Source organism: Megalops cyprinoides, chromosome 11 (genome assembly GCF_013368585.1).
Source record: "Megalops cyprinoides isolate fMegCyp1 chromosome 11, fMegCyp1.pri, whole genome shotgun sequence".
Taxonomy (NCBI): Eukaryota; Metazoa; Chordata; class Actinopteri; order Elopiformes; family Megalopidae; genus Megalops; species Megalops cyprinoides.
Genome location: NC_050593.1, coordinates 33,134,530 through 33,154,272, shown reverse-complemented (window position 1 = coordinate 33,154,272; position 19,743 = coordinate 33,134,530). Strand labels below are relative to the sequence as shown.

Here is a 19,743-nt window from a genome sequence, read left to right as displayed (position 1 = left end):
AGTACCTCCTCCTCCCCAACTCACCCCCTCCCCAGAGATGTACCCCCTCTTCCCCCACTCACCCCCTCCCCAGAGATGTACCCCCTGTTCCAGCAGACACCCACCTCCCTGTACGCTGCAGCTCTGGCCCCCCGTGGCCCCCGTGCTCGTTCACCTCGGCCGTACCGTTCGGCACCGCGGGAATCTTCCGCTTCTCCTGTTTCCCAAAGAGCAACAGGCTGTCAGTTCTGCCTCTGTTCTCCCTGAACACCTCCCAGCAGAGAGTCAGAGGCAGGGCTGGGCTACACAGTAAATATCAGACTAGCACTGCAGAAAAATCACGGGTTTGCTTTTCACAGGGTGGATGTTCAGATCTTTGGGATATAAACTCCCAGGCAGGAAGGAATGCAATGACAAGTCAGAATTTAATATACTGTCAGAATTTAAGATCATTCTCAGAATTTAAGATCTTAACAAAAATATTGTAGATACCTGTAATTGTTTTTAACATTATTAACATTAATAGCACATTGAGAGGTAACTAATGTTTATTGTATTATTCTGTTTTTGTGTATCATCTGTATTTTTCTTTTTTCTGTTTTTGTATGCCATCTGTCTTGTGTACACATCGAAATGGAATGCACTTTCCCTGCTGACTTTCTTGCCAGGTATCTCTTGAAAAGGAGGTTCCTAGACTCAAGAGACATCCTGGTTAAATAAAGGTTAATGATAGTAATAAGCAGAAGATGTGGAGAGTAATTCCACCACTAAAGCACTGTGTCAGCCCTCAGTTATCAATGCACAATAAAAGCTCTCTGTGGAAGGCACTCTCACCTGTGAGGGAACGCTTTTCGGCGGCTCTATCCTGATGGACGGGTCCCACTCTCCTGGGGGCAAGACTGTCACTTGGTCGAGGAACTCGTCAATGCCCGCCACCAGATCGTTACGGTCTTTGGCTTTGTAAGCGACGTCGTGGAACACCTGGGAGGACCAATCAGAGGAGTCCCCTGCTGTGTTATTTCTCCCACATGCGAAAGACTATTAACAATCCTAAGGACAGGTCTGAGAACCCTTCCAACAGCCCAAGAGCGAGAGTACAATATTATTGTCAATTAGTCTCAGTATAACACGAGACACCAGTACACAGTTTCCCACCTATCCACCTCCTTGCTGTGTCACCCTGGCACTCTTGTAAGGTGAGATTTGTGAGATCGTGCAGATGAGGTGTGATCATAATTATCACTGCGCTGCTCATTATGGGAGAGATTTGAATTGAAACTCAAGCAAACATCATGTGGCTGCAGCATGTGACTGAATTTGGCTGCATTCAGTGTCAATTTACAATCCACTTCTTCTTTCCTGGGCTGTGACATGCCTCTGGGGTGGCAGTGTAGTATAGTGGTAAGGAGCACGTCTTGTAACCAAAAGGTTGCCGGTTTGATTCCCTGCTGAGGCACTGCTGCTGTACCCTTGGGCAAGGTACTTAACCCAGAATTATCTCAGGAAATATCCAGCTCCATAAATGGATAACAAGCAAAAATCTAACCTATGTAAGTCACTCTGGATAAGAGCTTCTGCTAACTTACACTAATGTAATGTAATGTAATGCCTCATCCTGCACGTGCTACTAAATGTACCCAGACTGTGCGTGACACTCTGACTGGAGTTCAGCTGCAAGGTGTGCCTCACTGATTTGCAACAGTGCCCCTCAGAATGAATCCACTCTTCCCTGAACGAGCTTCACTACCCACCAGAGTGGCTGAAAACTGCGCTTTGGAGGGAGAGGTGTGCTTACCTCGTCTGTCATCAGAGTTGCGATTGATCGGCCGATTTCGTGGTACTGCGGACCTTTCCCCAGAGGCCCCAGCAGGACGAACAAGAACCTAACAGAGAACAGAGCAAAGAATCAATTATCTATGAACCATGACACCTATGAAGACTTCTACGTCTACTTCAGTAGATGATATCAGGCCGTTCTGCCACATGTAGAGTGAAACCCACCAACAGGAAACAATGCAATTTATTTGAGTGCACCTGGAGGAGCTCTCCTGGTGGGTACAGGGACTGTGGGATGAGTGTACCCTGTGTGTAAAGGGTTAAGGGGTGCTCACACAAGCCAAATGTGTCCAAATGACTCCATCCGGAGAGGTGTTGTGCTAATGATGTTTAGCCTTCCCCACTACCTCCTTATTTCTCAGTGGTGCATGACTGGTTATTACCATGTCAGAGACACACACCTCTGCACCAGGGTTAGGAAGACAGAAGAGGGTTAGACTTAGCCACTGTGAACAGATGGTGGTTTAGGAAGGTCATTACATCACAGGTAAGCAGTGGCCCAACATTTAACCAATATCACATCACAGGCCAAAATGAAAAAGCACCACCTAGTCTGGCCTGAGAAATGTACTACCCTAACTATCTGTCGGTTTGGCATGGAAGCGCTCACCTAGTGGTGATGGGAACCTCTGTCAGGCCATTCAGCAGGACTGCAGGGGCCAGACGCACAAACGCCACAATGGGTCGGTCCAGGAACTCCAGCTCCCCCACCAGGATGTTGGACGCCTCTGCGCCAGGGGGAATCTTCTTCATGAAGTGGAGGTCTATCTGCAGGAGTGAGTCACAATATCAGCGGCCCCGCTTATACGTTGAATCAGTGGAAGTCGTCTGGATGACGGCAAATTCAGAAAATTCTAAATCTCTCCAGAAATCAGTAAAAGGCTCTGGATCTTAAAATGTGACACGCTCAAGAGTTGTGCTGGAAGTCCCTCATCCTGTTCAGGTTAGGTGTACCCTGAGTTTGTGAATGAATCAAGCATTACAATCCACCAGCAGAGACAGCACACTTTTATTTAGAGAAACTGGAATGTTATATTACTTTATACATCATGCATTTTATACAATCATATGTATCAGAATATCATTATGACTTACATAATATTGACAAAAATGTTGCTTTTCTATACATGACGATCTACTACTGTTTTACATGGTGCTGCATTGTATCAATTTTAATTGCTGGGATTTATTGCAAACAGAGGAGGCATAACTGTAGCCTAGGCCTGACCAATCCTAAATCCACCATCACTTTCGACACAATACATTGTCACACACTACCTCACATCTCATTCGGACTGCAGTGAGCAAGCTGCACCAGCTGTGAAGACGTTTCACCACTAGAGGCACTAGTGGACAAAAATACCAGTAAAGTCACAAACACCCCTTTATTATTGTATGAGAGGCTTATTGTACCTGTCCCCTTTACCGTTTTTACTGCTTTTCAACAGAGTAATGTGCAATGGTGTAGCAGGAACTGTATGGTCCCAAACAAATTTTCCTTATTTGCATACTGTACAATTGGGTGTCATCTAACACATAAAAGAATACGTGGTGCAATGCATAACATTTCCTCGTCCAGTTTTAATGGAACAGCTATTTTGCCGATTTGTCTTTTGGATACCCATGTCATTAAGTTATATGGGAATGAATAGAATATACATAAGCCTATGCACATGAATACACAAGTCATAACCTTCAGAAGTGTTGATTTTTTTAAAAAATTTTCATTTTAGTCTCTTTATTCAAGCAGGCCTGAAAATGATATTGATAACTGCCTTACATTAACAGAAGAATCAAACAACGACATGGAGATGCAAGTAATTACCGCACTATTGACTGTTTAAGTAAAAAGACACTAACGTCTTAATCAAGCTTCACAATTACCTTTTCTTTCTGAAACACCCCTCTACAACAGAATGATGACACAATTCTATTCTGACTGTGCCTTGGAATAACATAGCCTTGTGTCTCCAAATTGTAGTGCATGTTCACAGACTTGAAAGTATACCGGGTGAAAACGCATAGCAAAGATTCACAGCACTGCTGATGGTGAAGTCCAGATCCAGAATGAATATACTCCATAACCTTTAGCTCTGTTCTTCAGCTACCTATAACCATCACCTGTCTATAACTACCTGTTCTACCTACCTACCTACCTATACTTACCATTGTAAAGCACTGCAAAACATTCACCTGTTAAACACTAACTGAGACCCAGGTGCCAGACTTCACAGCTGTTCCACAGACAAATCAAATGCTTCAGACAATACTTATTACAGGTGTTTATATTGTTTATGAATGTTTAGTGTTTAGTGTTTGTTTTAAAAACATATCAGCTGAATTATAACAAAATTCTTTTCATTTTAAGTTGTCATAGCGTTACAGCCCTGGCCTTAAAACAGACTTTATTCAACCACTCTAAAAATAAGACCTTTTTTTCTATGGATTTCAGAAGATATGAATCATTCTGAGTGTTTTTTTTTTGTTGTTTTTTTTTTTTACAGAAAGATTAATGCCACATTAGGCAGTTCAAATAAAATGTCATTGGAAAAATGCTACAAGCACAGAATGAGGATTATGAGACAGGGTGTAATTACAGACAAATGCATCCAGCAACAGAATAAGGATTATTTTTAGTGCTGGATAAAGGGTGAACATCATGCGACCATTAGACGCTACACTCAGGCTGGAGTTGGGTGAAGCCATTGTCATGCTTCACATTGTTTGAATCTGAATGAGAAAATGGGAGAGCAGCAAAACGGATACATTGCATTATCCTTTCCATATCTGGGATGGACTGCAAAACCCTACAGCAAAGCGCATATGCACAGCCACACACTCACGCACGCACATATACACACATACACACACACGTAGACTCACACGCGCACACACACACACATGCAAACACAAACACATACACAAACATATTTTACGGTCCCCTAACATTCCCTGCACGGAAGCCACCCGCCGATGGTGACAGAGCGTGTCATGAATGTTAATGTTACTCTTCCCAAGATGCTGTCTTAATTGATTTCCTCCAGGAGACAACCAAGCCGCCAGCCATTGCTGTCAAAACCACATTTAACTGGCCTTAATGACTCAGTCATTGCTAGTTTGATGAAGAGACTTTCAAAGCCAAACACACAGGAATGGACCATATAACAGGATGTAACAAGGTGCACTTAACCATCATTTGCCATCACACCAAAGGGCCATCAGGAAAATGATGCATGTAAATTATGCATGCATTTCATTTTGGTTCCCAAAAAGTACAATTCTTTGTTAAAAGGACACAAAATGAAGCAGTTTTTGTATGATGTGTCATGTTGACAAAGACAGCTGTGTGACATTTATAAGCTGATCTTTAGCTTTGATAAACTGGGAAATCCCACAACTGCTCACAAATACAAATTACTGCATAAATGAACATCAAGGACACATTTTAACCTGTGACTAATTCTTTAGTAAATTAATTCATATGACAAAACTCGCATCTTACTGTACTTAAGACCTTCATGCGGAAAAAAAAAAAAAACTGCACCATTTTGGCACCATCTCAAATTCTAGTATATTTAAGATGCTTGTGTGAAACAACAATGCCGCGGTATGAACCACAAGCCTTGCAGTAAATATAATCCCGAAAGATAATCCAGATTATTCTTGCGGAATAAATACCATTCGTTATGTGCCGTTCGCCTCTGCCCTGCACTGCATACAGTGCTTGTGTCAGTCCACCATCTTTAAAAAATGTGAACAACAGAAAATGGTGAATTATCTGTTATCCCTGCCATTAGGACTGCTGTTGGTCTTGTCCATGCCTCTGTGACAAGTGACGGCCAATCCCTGTGCTCCGACAGCGGACGTTGGTTGATTCATGTTCATTCACAGCGTGGTTCATTAGAGCGTGAGCCTACAGCGCAGAGAGAGCCGAATGAGCCTTACTTTGCTGAAGTCCACAGCGCTGTTCTCCCGGCTCACGTTGTCCTTGCCCTCAGTGTTGCAAGGCTGGGACTGAGGAGAGACCATCTGACCTGGTTCAAACAGGAAAGAACTGTCACGGTCACCCTCTCGGACCCCAGCATTAGAGCGGAATCAAAGCTATGACAGGTGCTTCCTTAGGCTGCCAATCTGAATAAACCACAGCTTCTGTTCTTCATTATAACTGATATTATGTTTCAAGTTAGCGCCACGATCAGTGTCAGAATACACAGCCTTTGCAGCACACGGCATTTACTGAAAAATGGACCAGTTCCAGATGTGGCACATTCAAGATTGGCAACATCTCTACATTCGGTGAAGATCACAGCGGCGGCCTGCAAACATGGTGAGTGGCTGGCTATAATGCACAGCGGCTAACGTATGAAAGGTCTGAGTGAGATGGCAGGGTGTTTTATACATTGCCCGTTATGATTCCAGCACTGATTCCATCATATTCTTAAATGGATTGATGCAAACATGAAATTAGTCCACAGCTGGCAGAGTGATCAGGCTAGATTCCAGGCTATAGTGATCAGGACCTGAGTGGGCAAGAGCTAATTTCAGTGTTTGATCTGTGCACCAGCAAGTGAAAGCTGAATTCACTAAAGACCATGAGGACTATCCAGATAAAAAGCATGCGAGCAAGGTTTTGTCATACCCACAAAGCCATTAGAAATCAGTGACAGAGCTGTAATTTAGCAGCAATTTCAACTACAGGTAGCTATAACTGAAGAGACACCAAATTGATAAACCCTTTAGATAAAGCATTTGGAGTCCATATAAAATCAATACATTCTTCTCTCTTGTTGTTTGTTAAGTGTGCTGCTTACATTAGCAAGCCACCAGAAATAATGTAACTACGGCCCAAATATTTGCAACTAATCATGACACAATGCAGTTTACTAAAGGGGTTTATGGTGTTCTTCACATGTTAAAATCACCAGGTGAACTATATGCAGGCAGGCTTGCTTAAACACGATTCCCACGAAAGGTAACTGAGCTTTTACATAAATGACCAATTCCAGAACACCAAGTCTACTGCTAATTACGTAAGGAAGACCGTAGAATTACTACATTGCTACATACAACTTTCAATTAACAGCATTCTGTAAGATCTAAATCTGATTTCGAGACCATCTTTTGTGAAATCCTTCTAACAAAATCATATATTAATTGACCTTCTTTAAATTCATATTGCACATGGTCATTCCTTCTACTTACTACTGCAATATCCCTAGACTGCTGAGCCCTGGCTATACACTGTCTTTTGCTGAGTTTTTCACACTGACACAAATGTAAATGAACAAGTCCTGTCTTCCCACAGATTCTCTTCTATTCCTTTGCCCTGCAGTGAAATCACAGGATCCTCTTGTTATATGGTTAGAGCCAACTCCTGCCACTGTGTCTTCTACTTTATATTATATTACAGGCATTTAGCAGACGCTCCTATCCAGAGCGACATATCAGTTACAGTTTTTTTTTTTTTTTACAATGTTATCAATTTATACAGCTGAATATTTACTGAGGAAAATGTGGGTTATGTACATTGCCCAAGGGTACAGCAGCAGTGTCCCAGTGGGAATCAAACTGGAAACCTTTTGGTTATGAGTCCTGCTTCTTAACCATTATGCTACACTGCTGCCAAATTGGACACTGACATACACTCCTCTCATTAGGACTCCTAACCGCCAATACTCTGCAAAATGACCTCAGTGTTAACACACCACTCCATCCCTCGCAACTGACAGAAAAGAAGTGCAGAATCAAGAATACCACCTTCACACGTTATTGCTTAGGAGGTGATGGGAGAGAAAGTCTGTCAAGGTTTAGGTTTCCTGGGTCCCGGCTCCTCTTCGCTGTCCGTGGGTGGGACAGAATCACTGCCTGCTGGAGGTTAAGACAGTTTGTCGGAGGTCTGTGCTGTGGTTTGGGTGGGGAGGTGATGAGGGCGGGTGGTGAGGTGGAAGCGGCACACACAGCAGGAAACAGAGAGGCCGGCAGTGCGGGACCCAACCTGCCCGTCACTCCTACACCTCAGCAGTCCTAAAAGACCCCCCCGGGGGCTGACACACAGATGCCAGATGCCAGAGACACACGCGCCCACACGCACTCACGCACGCACACACGTACGCGCACATGACACACACGCTCGCACAACACGTAGGAGAGGAGAGAGAAGAAGAGACAGAGAGTGGCATACTGAAAAGAAGGTCAGAAATGGACACTGTGGTGGACAATGAATCACACCTCCGTGCAGAAACGCTAAACACTGAGTGTTCGCGTGAGCGGAGAGAGGTTTGGCACACACACACAAATACATGCTTCCAAGAGTCTACAAAAAATATTACCAAGAAACAATGTAGAAAAAGAAAAATAATCTCCAAATGTAAACATTGCTGGGATCAATATGTAATTTAAGGCAGAGGTTTTTGACTATATTTTGCAACTGTAGCCTTTTCAGAACACAGCGTTGACTCAGATACCCCCTGAGGCTGCATTTGCTGCGATCCCAGCTCCCCCCGACTGTACCCTGGAGGCCTTGCATTTCATACATGATCAGTGAAATAAAAGACCAGTATGACAGAAAGTCAGCCATTATACACGTACAACATTTACAAATGTCATAAATACCAATCTGCTTGATCCAAATTTCCTGTGCTCTAATAAGCCAATAATTATTTTAATGGCATTACAGAAAATCAAACAAAAGCTCAGGACAAGAGTTATCGATATTTCTTTTGCAAGCTTCTGTCATAGTTCAGCACTTCAGTGTCTTTGAACAATCCAAACAGCAGGGAAGATTCTCCTAAGAGTCGGCATCATGGATGCCGGATGGCCAATGGATCATTACTGCACACAGCAGCAGATGTGGCACAGATTGAGGCCTGAGACCGCCAGTGAGACTCACCATTCTTGTCCATGGAGTGTGGCTCCGACTGCTTCTTGCCGATGTCGGCGAAGGAGCGGACGATGGGGATCCGGTTGGCCAGCTTCTTCTGGTTCTGGTGGTGATGGTGCTTGAGAAGGGCGTCCCGGACCTTTTTACGCACATCCGCACTGAGCTGGGCCGCCCCTTCCTGCTGGTCCATAATCATGTCTGAAGAGAACAGAGTGTTTTAAAGATGTCAGATTCTGGTACATGTGAATACAGCAGATGGAGAGACAGACAGACAGACAGACAGAGGTAGACACACACACAGATAGACTGAGAGACAGACAGATATACCAAAAGATACACAGCTTATACCCACACATCACATGGAAGGTATATACAAAATTTAATGAATTTTGAAAAATCATTTAGGAACAGATTTTATGCTATTTATAAGTATTCCAGCAATCACGAAAACTTCAAAATTAATGAAATACAGAGAAGGTGCATGCCTTTGCTAGGAGAGTCCTGCAATATCTCAAAATGAAATACTTCAAAGTACTGCAGAATCGGAATATAGGACAACTGAACTGGAACTCCAAATAAGCTGATGTCTAAAAAAAAAAAAAAAAAAAACAACCGCTGATCACCAAATGTCTGTTAGCATGATCTTTTCATCAAAATATAATCACCTGGAATTCCACTCTATAATGCACATCCATTTGCTCAGTCTGATGGCATATGACAGTTTAAACCTCAGCCTGGGGACAGGAGGGCATTAATGATTGATTTTTGTAAAACACTAATGATTTCCACTTCAGAATGAGCGAGATGACTTCTGACAACGCTCAGTTATCGATGTCTGCACTATGTTTTCCAGGGCATATGCTAAAATGCCAGCTCAGATGACTAGCAGGTCCACAAACTGTATCATCAGGGGTCTGTAACACAATATCCCGGCCTTGGGGATCTACACACTTGAATTTTGGTCAATTTTGTTGATTTTGGTAAATTTGGTAATTGGAACAGCAGTCTGGTGTACTGGTAAGGAGCAGGGCTCGTAATCAAAAGGTTGCTGGTTCCCCACAATTGCCTCAGTAAATATCCACCTGTACAAATGGACAAAATCATGAATTATGTAGAACTGTTGTAAAAATTTGCAAAAAATTACAATAAATGTAATAACATACATTTGGTGCCTGGTTTGGAGAGGAGAGTCTCTGCATAAAAGCCTCAGGGGTCCATCAGGGGTCTGTGACAATATCAGGGCATGGGGATGTGCACACTTTTATTTTGGTAAATTTCGGTGCTTTTGGTAAATTCAGCTCCTGGTTTGAAGAGGAGAGTCTCTGTGCATAAAAGCCTGGTGTTTGAGGGTCTACAAGCTTGAAAATGCCATCTCAGATGACTCCTTTTATGCACTGTACCATCAGGGCCTGAGGACGCACACAAATTTGGTAAATTCAGCTCCTGGTTTGAAGAGGAGGGTCTCTGGGCCTGAAAGCCGGGCGTTCAGGGGGTCCGTACCTGCCACCTCCTCCAGCGAGTTGGCCCTCATGTCCAGCAGCACGCTGCCGTTGAGGATGCAGCTGCGCAGCTCGAACAGGCTGTGCAGGAAGAGCGTGGCCACGTAGGGCTTGCTCCAGCGCTCGCCCCCGTCCTCCACGTCCTCCTCGAACTTCAGCCACCTGCACGACACAGCGGAGCGGCGCTACATTACATTACATTACATTATATTGCATTACATTATTGGCATTTAGCAGATGCTCTTATCCAGAGTGACTTACATCAGTTACAGTTCTTTTTACAATGTTATCCATTTCTACAGCTGGATATTTACTGAGGCAGTTGTGGGTTAAGTACCTTGTCCAAGGGTACAGCAGCAGTGCCCCAGTGGGGAATCGAACTGGCAGCCTTTCGGTTACAAGCCCCGCTCCTTACTACTATATTACACTGCCGCCTCTGCTCAGCTCACCAGGTAGGTGGGGGGGGGGGGGGGGGGGGGGCTGGGGGGTCTTCATGAGGTACAGCAGGGATCCACACAAACACTGCTGGGGCACTGCTGTTTTACTTAAGAACTTAACCCATAATTACCCCAGCTGTATAAATGGATAAAATGTCAAAAAAACAACAACTGTAACCTATGCAAGTCACTCTGGATAAGAGCGACTGCTAAATGACAATAATGTAAAGCAGGAAATTCATGAACATCCAACCAGGTCAGGGGGTTGAGGTTAGGGTATCTCCATAGAGCTCCCTTCCTCCCCAGCTGAGTCATACCATAGACACTGCCTCTCATTCAGTATTTCAATCACTGTCATTCTGGTGATATGACAGCCTGGTGCTCTGTTCAGGAGATGCACCTATAAATCAACCTTCCTAACTACAGAAACTGGAACAGCCATGGTCCCAAGGGCCGGTGAGATTCACTCACTGCTTTCATGAACTACATGAAAACATACACACTGTGTGATGTTCTATAATAATAGTGATGGGAGTCCCTGGATGTTACAGTGAGTCTGTTCTATAGTTGAAGAGTGCATCAGGTGGATTACTCCTGACATTTGTGTTTAAACGAATTCCATACCTATCCTGTTTAGATTCCCACCTCCATGCATTACTCATGCTAGCTTTAATAGTGCTTTATTTAGCCAGTATACATAATCCTTTACATAACACCCAGTCTTCCAGGCAGCTACAACACTGTGTCCCTCAGTGATTCTAAAAGTGCAACACACATCCAGGGCTCCAAGCTGTGGCGACCACTTCATAGTGTTGTATCATATCATTAGATTTATTTTACACAAAATCGCAAACATTATCTACCAATTACCTTGAGGAACATGAATATATTGCATCCATTAATGTGAGAGTGAACAAAAATAACATAAAGTAATACAATTCCTTGAGTCAAGTGTGTTTTTACCTACTTTACATCAAAATTTCAAAACAGGATTGATAGTTACACAACAATCCAAAGGATTCAATGAGATCACTAATAAAAAGCCAAAACAATAAGACCTTCTCTGCAACTGAGAACTGAAATAGTAACAACTGGAAATGTAACCTCAGGCTATGGGCAACAACATCGCTGTGTAAGGGGACCTTTTAATTGGCTAAGGAACAGTCATGCAACACGTTACCTGGCGGTCTCCCTCCACTCGGCATCCTCGCCCTCGTGCAGGCAGATCTCGTCCAGCTCGGTGAAGAGGTCATGAGGGATGTGCTCCTCGTCGTCATCCTCCGTGCCCAGGAGGAACTGCACCCTCTGAGAGGGCGTGTCTACGGCGCACACGTATCAGATGACACACTGAGCACTGGCTACTCCCACAAGCCCTTCACAGGGGCTCCCTCAGGAATGCACTGATGCTGTTAACGATTCACTGACGGTGATTCTTACAGCCAAAAACCTATGGCATAATACATCATTGGGTTTTTTTTTTCTCTGAATCAAATTGGCTCACTGGCTTTTGGATGAACTCAACATTTGTCCTCAACTTTGACTTAAGTGGAAGTGATGCTATGTAAATGTTACTTTTTCCATTCATTTTAACGATCATAAAATTCTCAAACTGAGCGGAAAAAATTAATTCTCTCATACAAGCCAAAGTTATGGGCAAATATTGATTAAATACAGAGGTTAATATCCTTTCAGGACTACACAGTGATATGCACTGTGATATGTGAACAATCTGGACAGGGGACATAGACAGCAAGTATGATAGAGCTATTAAAACACACTTGACTCTATTCTGCAAGCCACCATCTCATTCAACCCAGCCTCAGAGACATATCTGAACAAGAGGGCCAGATCACAAGGAGAAACGGGAAGCATGAATCACAGTGCATTCTAAGCAGGCTACATCCACATCAATATTCAACAGCTCTACTGGGCTTTTGAAGAGATGCAAAATAATATTCAGCAGTGTGGTGCAATTCAACACAGAGCTCAGAGGACGGATTCTCACTGTAAGTGGGTGATTCACGGCCATCGTCGACCCCGGAGTCCAGCTCTCTGTCCTTCTTCCTGTGTCTGTGTCCATGGTGACGGTGTCTTCTGTGTGACCGCCTCCCTCCGAGAGGAACATGCACCCCAATGTAGAGTGTCCTGTGGCCTGTGAGCAACAGGTAGGTTTACCAGGATCAATGTGTCAGTAGAGCATTCCGATCATATAATGGGTACAGATAATATTACTTAACCTTTTCCTTTAAAAATTATTTACATTGTTTAATCCAAAAAAGAATAACTAACAGAAATGGCATAGCAAAAAAATTATCTGAACCGAAATTCACCAATGGTTGTTATTTGAAAAAATATTAATGTATGTTTATCAAATGTAAATGTTGTGAACCCTTTTGAAAATTAAACCCAGGGAGGGCATCTGGTTGGACGGTACACCAAGAGGGCAACTAATGAGGTTGTTTGTTAACTGGCTGGAGCATCCATCCAATCTACAGTGTTTATGTTTTTCAGAAAAATCACTCAAGGCACCAAATGAAGTCATGTCAAATATACTTAATTTAAAATGGACACAAATGTGCTCTCTTAAAATAACACTGCCTTAAAATTGCCTTAAGAGCTTCAGCTGATATCTCTCCATTCTTCTTCGTTTCCAAATGCATGCAGAATGTTCTAAGAATATGTTTAGCTTAAACATTGACCACAGCAGCTACACACAAGCCAGGTCCCTGATGTTATCCTCTTATACGTCTTTGGCCATATGAGAGAACTGCAACCGAGGAAATCTACTCAAAGTACCAAAAAAAAAAAAAACAGTACCAGACTGTTTATCTGGTAATGTTTCCACACCCTGTAACAGAACTGTTAGCACAGACTGCCAAATAAATCAGAAAACAAACAAGGGCCTCACACCAAATTCTGTGCTTAAAAGGGTGCTATTTTTCACTCAGCTGAACCATTTACAAGTTTGAAAGCCCAATAATACCCAAACAATAAGTGTGATTGCTGTACATGATTTCATTATTATGTCACGTAATGTAACGGAAATGAGAATAAAGGCCATATAATAAAGTGTCAAAAACAACATGACTTCAAGTAATGTGTGTATATTATGTACTGTATGCACAACGCATGTACAGGTGTATTCTAGATATACGACTTGGTCTGTGGAAGGCGGACAGATTCCCCAGTGGCCTCTGAGCACCCAGAAGAGGGTTATTGCACTGTGAGGGCACAGAGCTCACAGGCACTCTTTGCATGAGAGGGAAAGCTCACAGATGTCACCATGGGTGAATGATGGGGCTGGCGCCGAGCTGTGACAGAGTGAGTCTAATCCGTGCTGACTCTGCCGTCTCCCGCCTGGGGGAGAAACAAGCTAATATGGCCGCCCCTCTGGGTCCACGGCGACAATAAGGAGGCTCTCCAAACCACCGACCAATCAGGGAGCTCTCCAAGTACACCAGCCAACCAGGGGGCTCTCCAAAATCACCAGTCCAAGCCAGCAGCTCTGTGTAAACTGTTACAGGAGTCACAATCTGTCCTCTACACAGGCACCGGCAACTTTCAGGCCTTGCCACATGCATATTTACGCACAAAAATGAGATGAATTGTTAAAAACTGCTGATGATGATAATAACTCTAGGTTATGCTGATAATAACTTTAGCTTTCCTCCCTGGGGGCTCATTCAAGCAGACTGCCTTGTTTAGAAGCTATGACAGCCCTGCCACGTTTCATCGAAACCAGGGGAAAGGCCTCATGGGAACGCTACGCAAACCAGCGCTCCCTGCTGCGGTACGCGGGTGACATCACACGCATCACAGGCGTCACATGAGCCTGAGTGAGCCACTGTTGGGTCACGGCATGCCAGTCAGAGAGTCACCCGTCAGTGTGGATCAAAAACAGCCCACAGACATGCCACAGAGTGACAGCATCAAAACAAAGTAGAGGGGCTACCACTGAAACCTCCCAACAGATGGATGGGCCTGTATCCCGAGGGGGTATTCCAAACGGTGCTGCTTGGGATCAAGGTATAAAATGACAGATAACATTAAAAGTGAAGGGGGAATCCAGTAGGGTATTAGGGCATCGGGCCAGAAAACTGCAGAGAAAGGCTGAAAGTCTCGGCGCTGATCCAAAATGGAACCACTCTGTGGTAGATACCATTTCCACACACAGAATGGCTAAATAACACCATGAAATGTATCGGCACTCCTTGACACACTGCAATGAATAAACAGAATTGCAATATTGCAAAACTGACAAGTGGTTCAGAAATGCATTTTTCATATAGCCCCAAACATCAGAGAACAACTGTTCAATTCATTGCAATGATTCACAGACCATTGAAAAGTCCTTTATTTAAACATGATATCTGGTTCCAAAAGCTGAGGAAATTACCCTCAAGCCCTTGTTTTTATCAAGATTTTCCTGAGGCTGCTGAGCTTACAGGCAAACAAAATGTCAAGTGAAGAACATCTATCTTTTACAGACTCTCGGGCAGTTTGCACTTGCTACTGAAGAGTGTTTGAACAAGTTTCAAACATTTATCATTGTGAATAACGACATACAGACGGATATGCATAAAAACAAACACAGAGCAACAGTGTGCACATATGAAAATAAACACCCAGCTACATATATGAATAATACTTATGAAATTAAAGCATGGTATGTAAAACACCTTGGATACAGATATCTGCGTAAATGCGTAAATCATGTTTTCTCTGCTATGACCTGCAATTGTTACACTCAACCATTTAAACATTTCCTTGAATAAAATAGGTAAACAGGACTATTAAAAAAAAATTGAGACAGTTTACATGTTGCACATCTACAGTCTTGCCTCCTTTGAAATGAACGCAAAGGGAATAATTCAGACCAATAAATTCAGCAGATGGAACCCCCCCCCCCCCCGTTTCCTAAGAGACCCTCCCCTCTTTGGGGTGAGCATGAGGTTGGACTCAAAAATAGAACGTTTCCGGAGGCCTGTGTGTTGCTGACGTCACTGCTGTGGGACCGGGAGGAACGCTCTCGCTCCTCGCTCCCTCTCTCCCTCCTACGCGTGCGGAGGCTTCCTTTATCCGCGTCCTTCAGGGACTGTGGAGGACGTCAGCAGGGGCCTGCTTTTGAACAGACCGCGCCTCTGCCCCCTACCCTTTGTCCCTGTGCAAGGTTTTCCAACAAAAGGCCTTACCCCTGGGCCTCCACAACCGAACGGCTCGCGGTTGGTTACCTTCCAGTTCCTCCTTCTCGATGTTGGTTTTCAGCAAGGACCGGGTCCCGCCCCTGTCCACCACGGCCTCCTCGTCATTCCTCTGAAAAACAGAAGTGCAGGCCTCTGTCAGGACTTCATTTTCGCGCCTGCGTGAAAGCGCTGAACCTCGTGCTGCTCGGTTTGACAGCTGCTTTTTTTTTCCCCCAAACTGCATCAGTTCTGATCTGTCTGTGCTATCAGGCCTCGCCAAATCTTTTGAGATGTGACTGAGTAAGAGCCTGATGGAATTCCTGATCAGTGAGAAGCGATATATATCAGACAGCCAAGATTACTGGCAGAAGCCAATCTTGATAACCGAGTACTTTCTGTCGCTACCCTCTGGCCTTTTGTATTCTTCCTGTAAGCTGAGAGGATATCTGGGAATACACATGGCGCTCGCTGAGGCTAACTTCGTAAGACAGTTTCCATGGCAACTACAGCGGTCGATAGCAAGTTTGAGACCCTCTTAACTGAACACGGATGACACTGTTTAAACCATAAATTTCTCTGCACATATTCCCAGCACACAGAAAACATTGTTTCAACTATAAATTCCTCTGCACATATCTGGACCTAATTAATGCCTGACACATACGGACTGTGTAAAATTCTTGTTTTGTTCAGTAGGATATTGAATATTTCTTCTGGAAGTTTTCACAATGCAAGTCACTTGATGGAACATAATCCGCATTTCAAACCATATAATTCAAATATTTTATGCATCCAAGTTTTGTAGGTGTCTAATAATATTTGTGTATATTCAGTGATGATGCAGACAAGGAATAATGACTCCCGATTGTCAGAAAGGAATTAAATTAAACTGCACTGTGTGGAGAAAACGTGAAAATTTGGCCTGAGCCCTCACAGATAATATCTTGCACTTTTAGCATGATGTTCCTGATGGCTCACCGCAGGTGGAGATGACACCTCTGCGTGATTGCGTTCTGGAAAGATAGAGGTGTTTATCTTAACAACGACATTGCCGCTCCCCAGGGTGCAGTCAGGGCAGGGGGTGTTTCCTCACACCTCAGGGGGTGGGGCTCCTCCTAACTGTATGACAAAGAACCCAGCTACACTGTCAAATAAACATGTTGTGAACTGTGGTATCATGGCAATGATCTCACAGCCAACACGCCTTTTATAGTATGTCCAAAATAGTGCTCCTTGGAAACAGGTGGTTATCAAAATAGATAAATATTAACATAGTTTGCCAAACTGTTGCATGCTTAAAAATAATGAAGTTCTGTTCCAATGTGCTGATTATCGAGAGCATGTTAAAAGCTTTTACAGCACAGGCAAAAACATGTTAAAACTACATCAGACGAACTAGTTGTTAAACTGATAAAGTGTAATAGCAAATTTGAAGCTAATGTGCTAACAAATTAATCCATTCGTCAGATCCCCATGGTGCACATGGCAGCACTTACAAGAGGTGTCAAATTACAGGATGTGCAGTAGCTGTTTCAAATAATCTCTGCAAATCTAATTACCAGAGTGAGACTCCCAAATCCCCCAGAACAGGCCAACCAAATGCTGTATAACTCCAGCCATGGCAAACCTCCAGTGTGGACTTGTTTTGAAGGCTGACCACCATCATCACCATCCACAAATACTCCCAAACGAGAGCTGAAATACCAGGTGATATTTTCAGTTAAATCAAATCAGCCTAATATGCACTTCAACTTTTGGAATGGTATTTCTGAGGGTTGCCATTTTCTCAGAAGAAAGGCAACTGGAAATTTGAGTGAATAATTACAGTATGGAGCAGACCTGTTGTCCTGATCTGGAACAACAGTACAACATAGTGGTTAAGGAGCAGGGTTCGCAACTGAAAGGTTGCTGGCTCGATTCCGTGCTGGGGCATTGCTGCTGTACCCTTGGGCAAGGTAGCTAACCCAGAAGTGCCTCCGTAAATATCCGGCTGTATAAATAGGTAATGTGAGAGCTGTAACCTATGTGAGTCGTTCTGGATAAGAGTGTCTGCTAAATGAGGTATAATGTATAATGCAATGTAATATAGATGAGCTGAGAACAGAACTCCTGGAGGAGATACACAGCAGGTTGTGAGATAGTAAAAAGGATGTGGGGAGAGAGGAATGCAGATGTTGTGGGCGGGGGGGATTGGGGGGGGGGGGTCCATGCTTGGAGCATGTCAGGATACACAGATTTATGCACCCAAGATAAACTCCAAGACTAAGCGCTCTGAGGGAAATGTCAGAACTGAGCAGCCTCTGTGTCCATGTTTAAAGTTTGTGTAGTATTGTATTAAAAGATGCATGTAATGTTTGACCATTATTTTCATAATTTACTTTGCCAATTCTTAACCTTCTGTGAGGGTACACTTATGAAGTAAAGTGACGGGGCTAAACTAGTAAACCTACTAATAAAGGAAATACAAATCACTGCAGCTAGTGTGTGAGACTCTCATATTCTTACTGTTCTGTTGTTACTGGTATATAGAATTTGTGGCATAGCTGGATTTAAAATCAGCTCCAGGCCTCCTTAGTCTAGTTTTAGAAGGGTAACTTCAGTAAGCAGACAAGAGTAAAATCTGGGGGAAATCGGTAACCATGCAATCAGAAAAGCTCTGGCAGACCACTGAGCCTTCTGGGAAACTCCTACAGACTCTGTGACCTCAGACTAAGGATGTACAAATGGCACCTGCCCAAACAAAACCATGTTGTGCAATGCCTCAAAACTTTCTCTGAAACAGATTCTTCATCAGTTACTAAAATTTTGTGCAATTATTTCTTGCAATTATAAAATTTTCTTGCAATTATGATTCTTCCAGTACAGGCAAATCAGACAGGCCCAAAAAGACAGCTGTCTGAATGTGATCATCGGCCACACTTCTTAATGCACCAGCCCTGCACTGCCTATGAATGAGAAGGAAAGGCAAACATAACTCCCTTTATAATGCAAACAATTTCACTCTTCATCTGCGTCACACCTCTCCACAGCTACAATAATTCCTCTCTGCCTTATTTGCCTTATTATTTCTGCCTTACTTTTGTAAGTCATTGCAGGTGACTCTATTAATAGCGGCTTTATTTCCTGCCAGGCGGCTGAGCGCTGACGTTAAACCAGCACATCTCTCCCCCAGCTCTCTCCCGTAAACCCGCCAAAGAGCCGTGTTTCCAAGCCTATTTTAATACACTCCCATTATTCCGCATACTGATGAGTACGGGAGGCAGTGCCCGCGTCACATGACCGGGGGGCTCTGGGGAGGCAGGAAGTGGGACAGTGATGCTGGCTGGAGCATGCGTACCGCCGACATCAATCACTGCTGCAGAGGACCGTGCAGCTCAAGGACACCTTAGACGAGGGAGCCGTGCGGCACAGCAGTGTGGCGGCAGACCTGCAGAGGATTATGGGAAGGTTTCCCGAGAGTTCCGTTGTTCACCCACCAAAGCAGCCACTACACTAATTTTGTGCGCGCTGCTATTTTCAGACACCGCTAGTACAGATTTCCATTTGCCTGTGATTAAAGTACAATAGTACAATATACTGTACATATCATGCATTGTGTTTATTCTAGAGCTGCTGTAGTCTACAGTTCATGTTAGATTCAAATTAAAGAAAGTATCACAAGAAATATTCATCTTGGCTTTCAGAACATTCATACACATGCACTGTGTATGAAAAATGAGGAGAGGATGCATGTCTATGGCTTTCAATGAGCTCTATAATTTCTCCAGAATGGTTATTTTTCTTGTCTTAATGTGAGTGATATTTACTCCATTTTGGCCACCCACTGATAATATCTTTTCACATGCTGCTGGTGTTCAATCTCACCCACATGAAAGATTAAAATAATGCCTGCTGTCCCGCAGTCCTATGTAAATTGGCTGAAGGAAAAA

General features: G+C 43.6%; 1 protein-coding gene across 1 annotated transcript in view; it reads right to left on the bottom strand.

Annotated features, from left to right (window-relative positions):
• LOC118786162 (sodium-driven chloride bicarbonate exchanger-like) overlaps positions 1–19,743 on the bottom strand; it is a 45,182-nt gene that overhangs the window by 12,403 nt on the left and 13,036 nt on the right. The window contains exons 3-12 of the mRNA XM_036541237.1: positions 15,863–15,944; positions 12,637–12,783; positions 11,812–11,950; positions 10,196–10,356; positions 8,705–8,893; positions 5,761–5,849; positions 2,426–2,583; positions 1,775–1,862; positions 814–960; positions 105–196 (exon numbers count right to left, since the gene is read on the bottom strand). Of these exons, the coding sequence (XP_036397130.1) occupies positions 105–196; positions 814–960; positions 1,775–1,862; positions 2,426–2,583; positions 5,761–5,849; positions 8,705–8,893; positions 10,196–10,356; positions 11,812–11,950; positions 12,637–12,783; positions 15,863–15,944 (1,292 nt within the window). The remainder of the gene's footprint in view (positions 1–104; positions 197–813; positions 961–1,774; positions 1,863–2,425; positions 2,584–5,760; positions 5,850–8,704; positions 8,894–10,195; positions 10,357–11,811; positions 11,951–12,636; positions 12,784–15,862; positions 15,945–19,743) is intronic.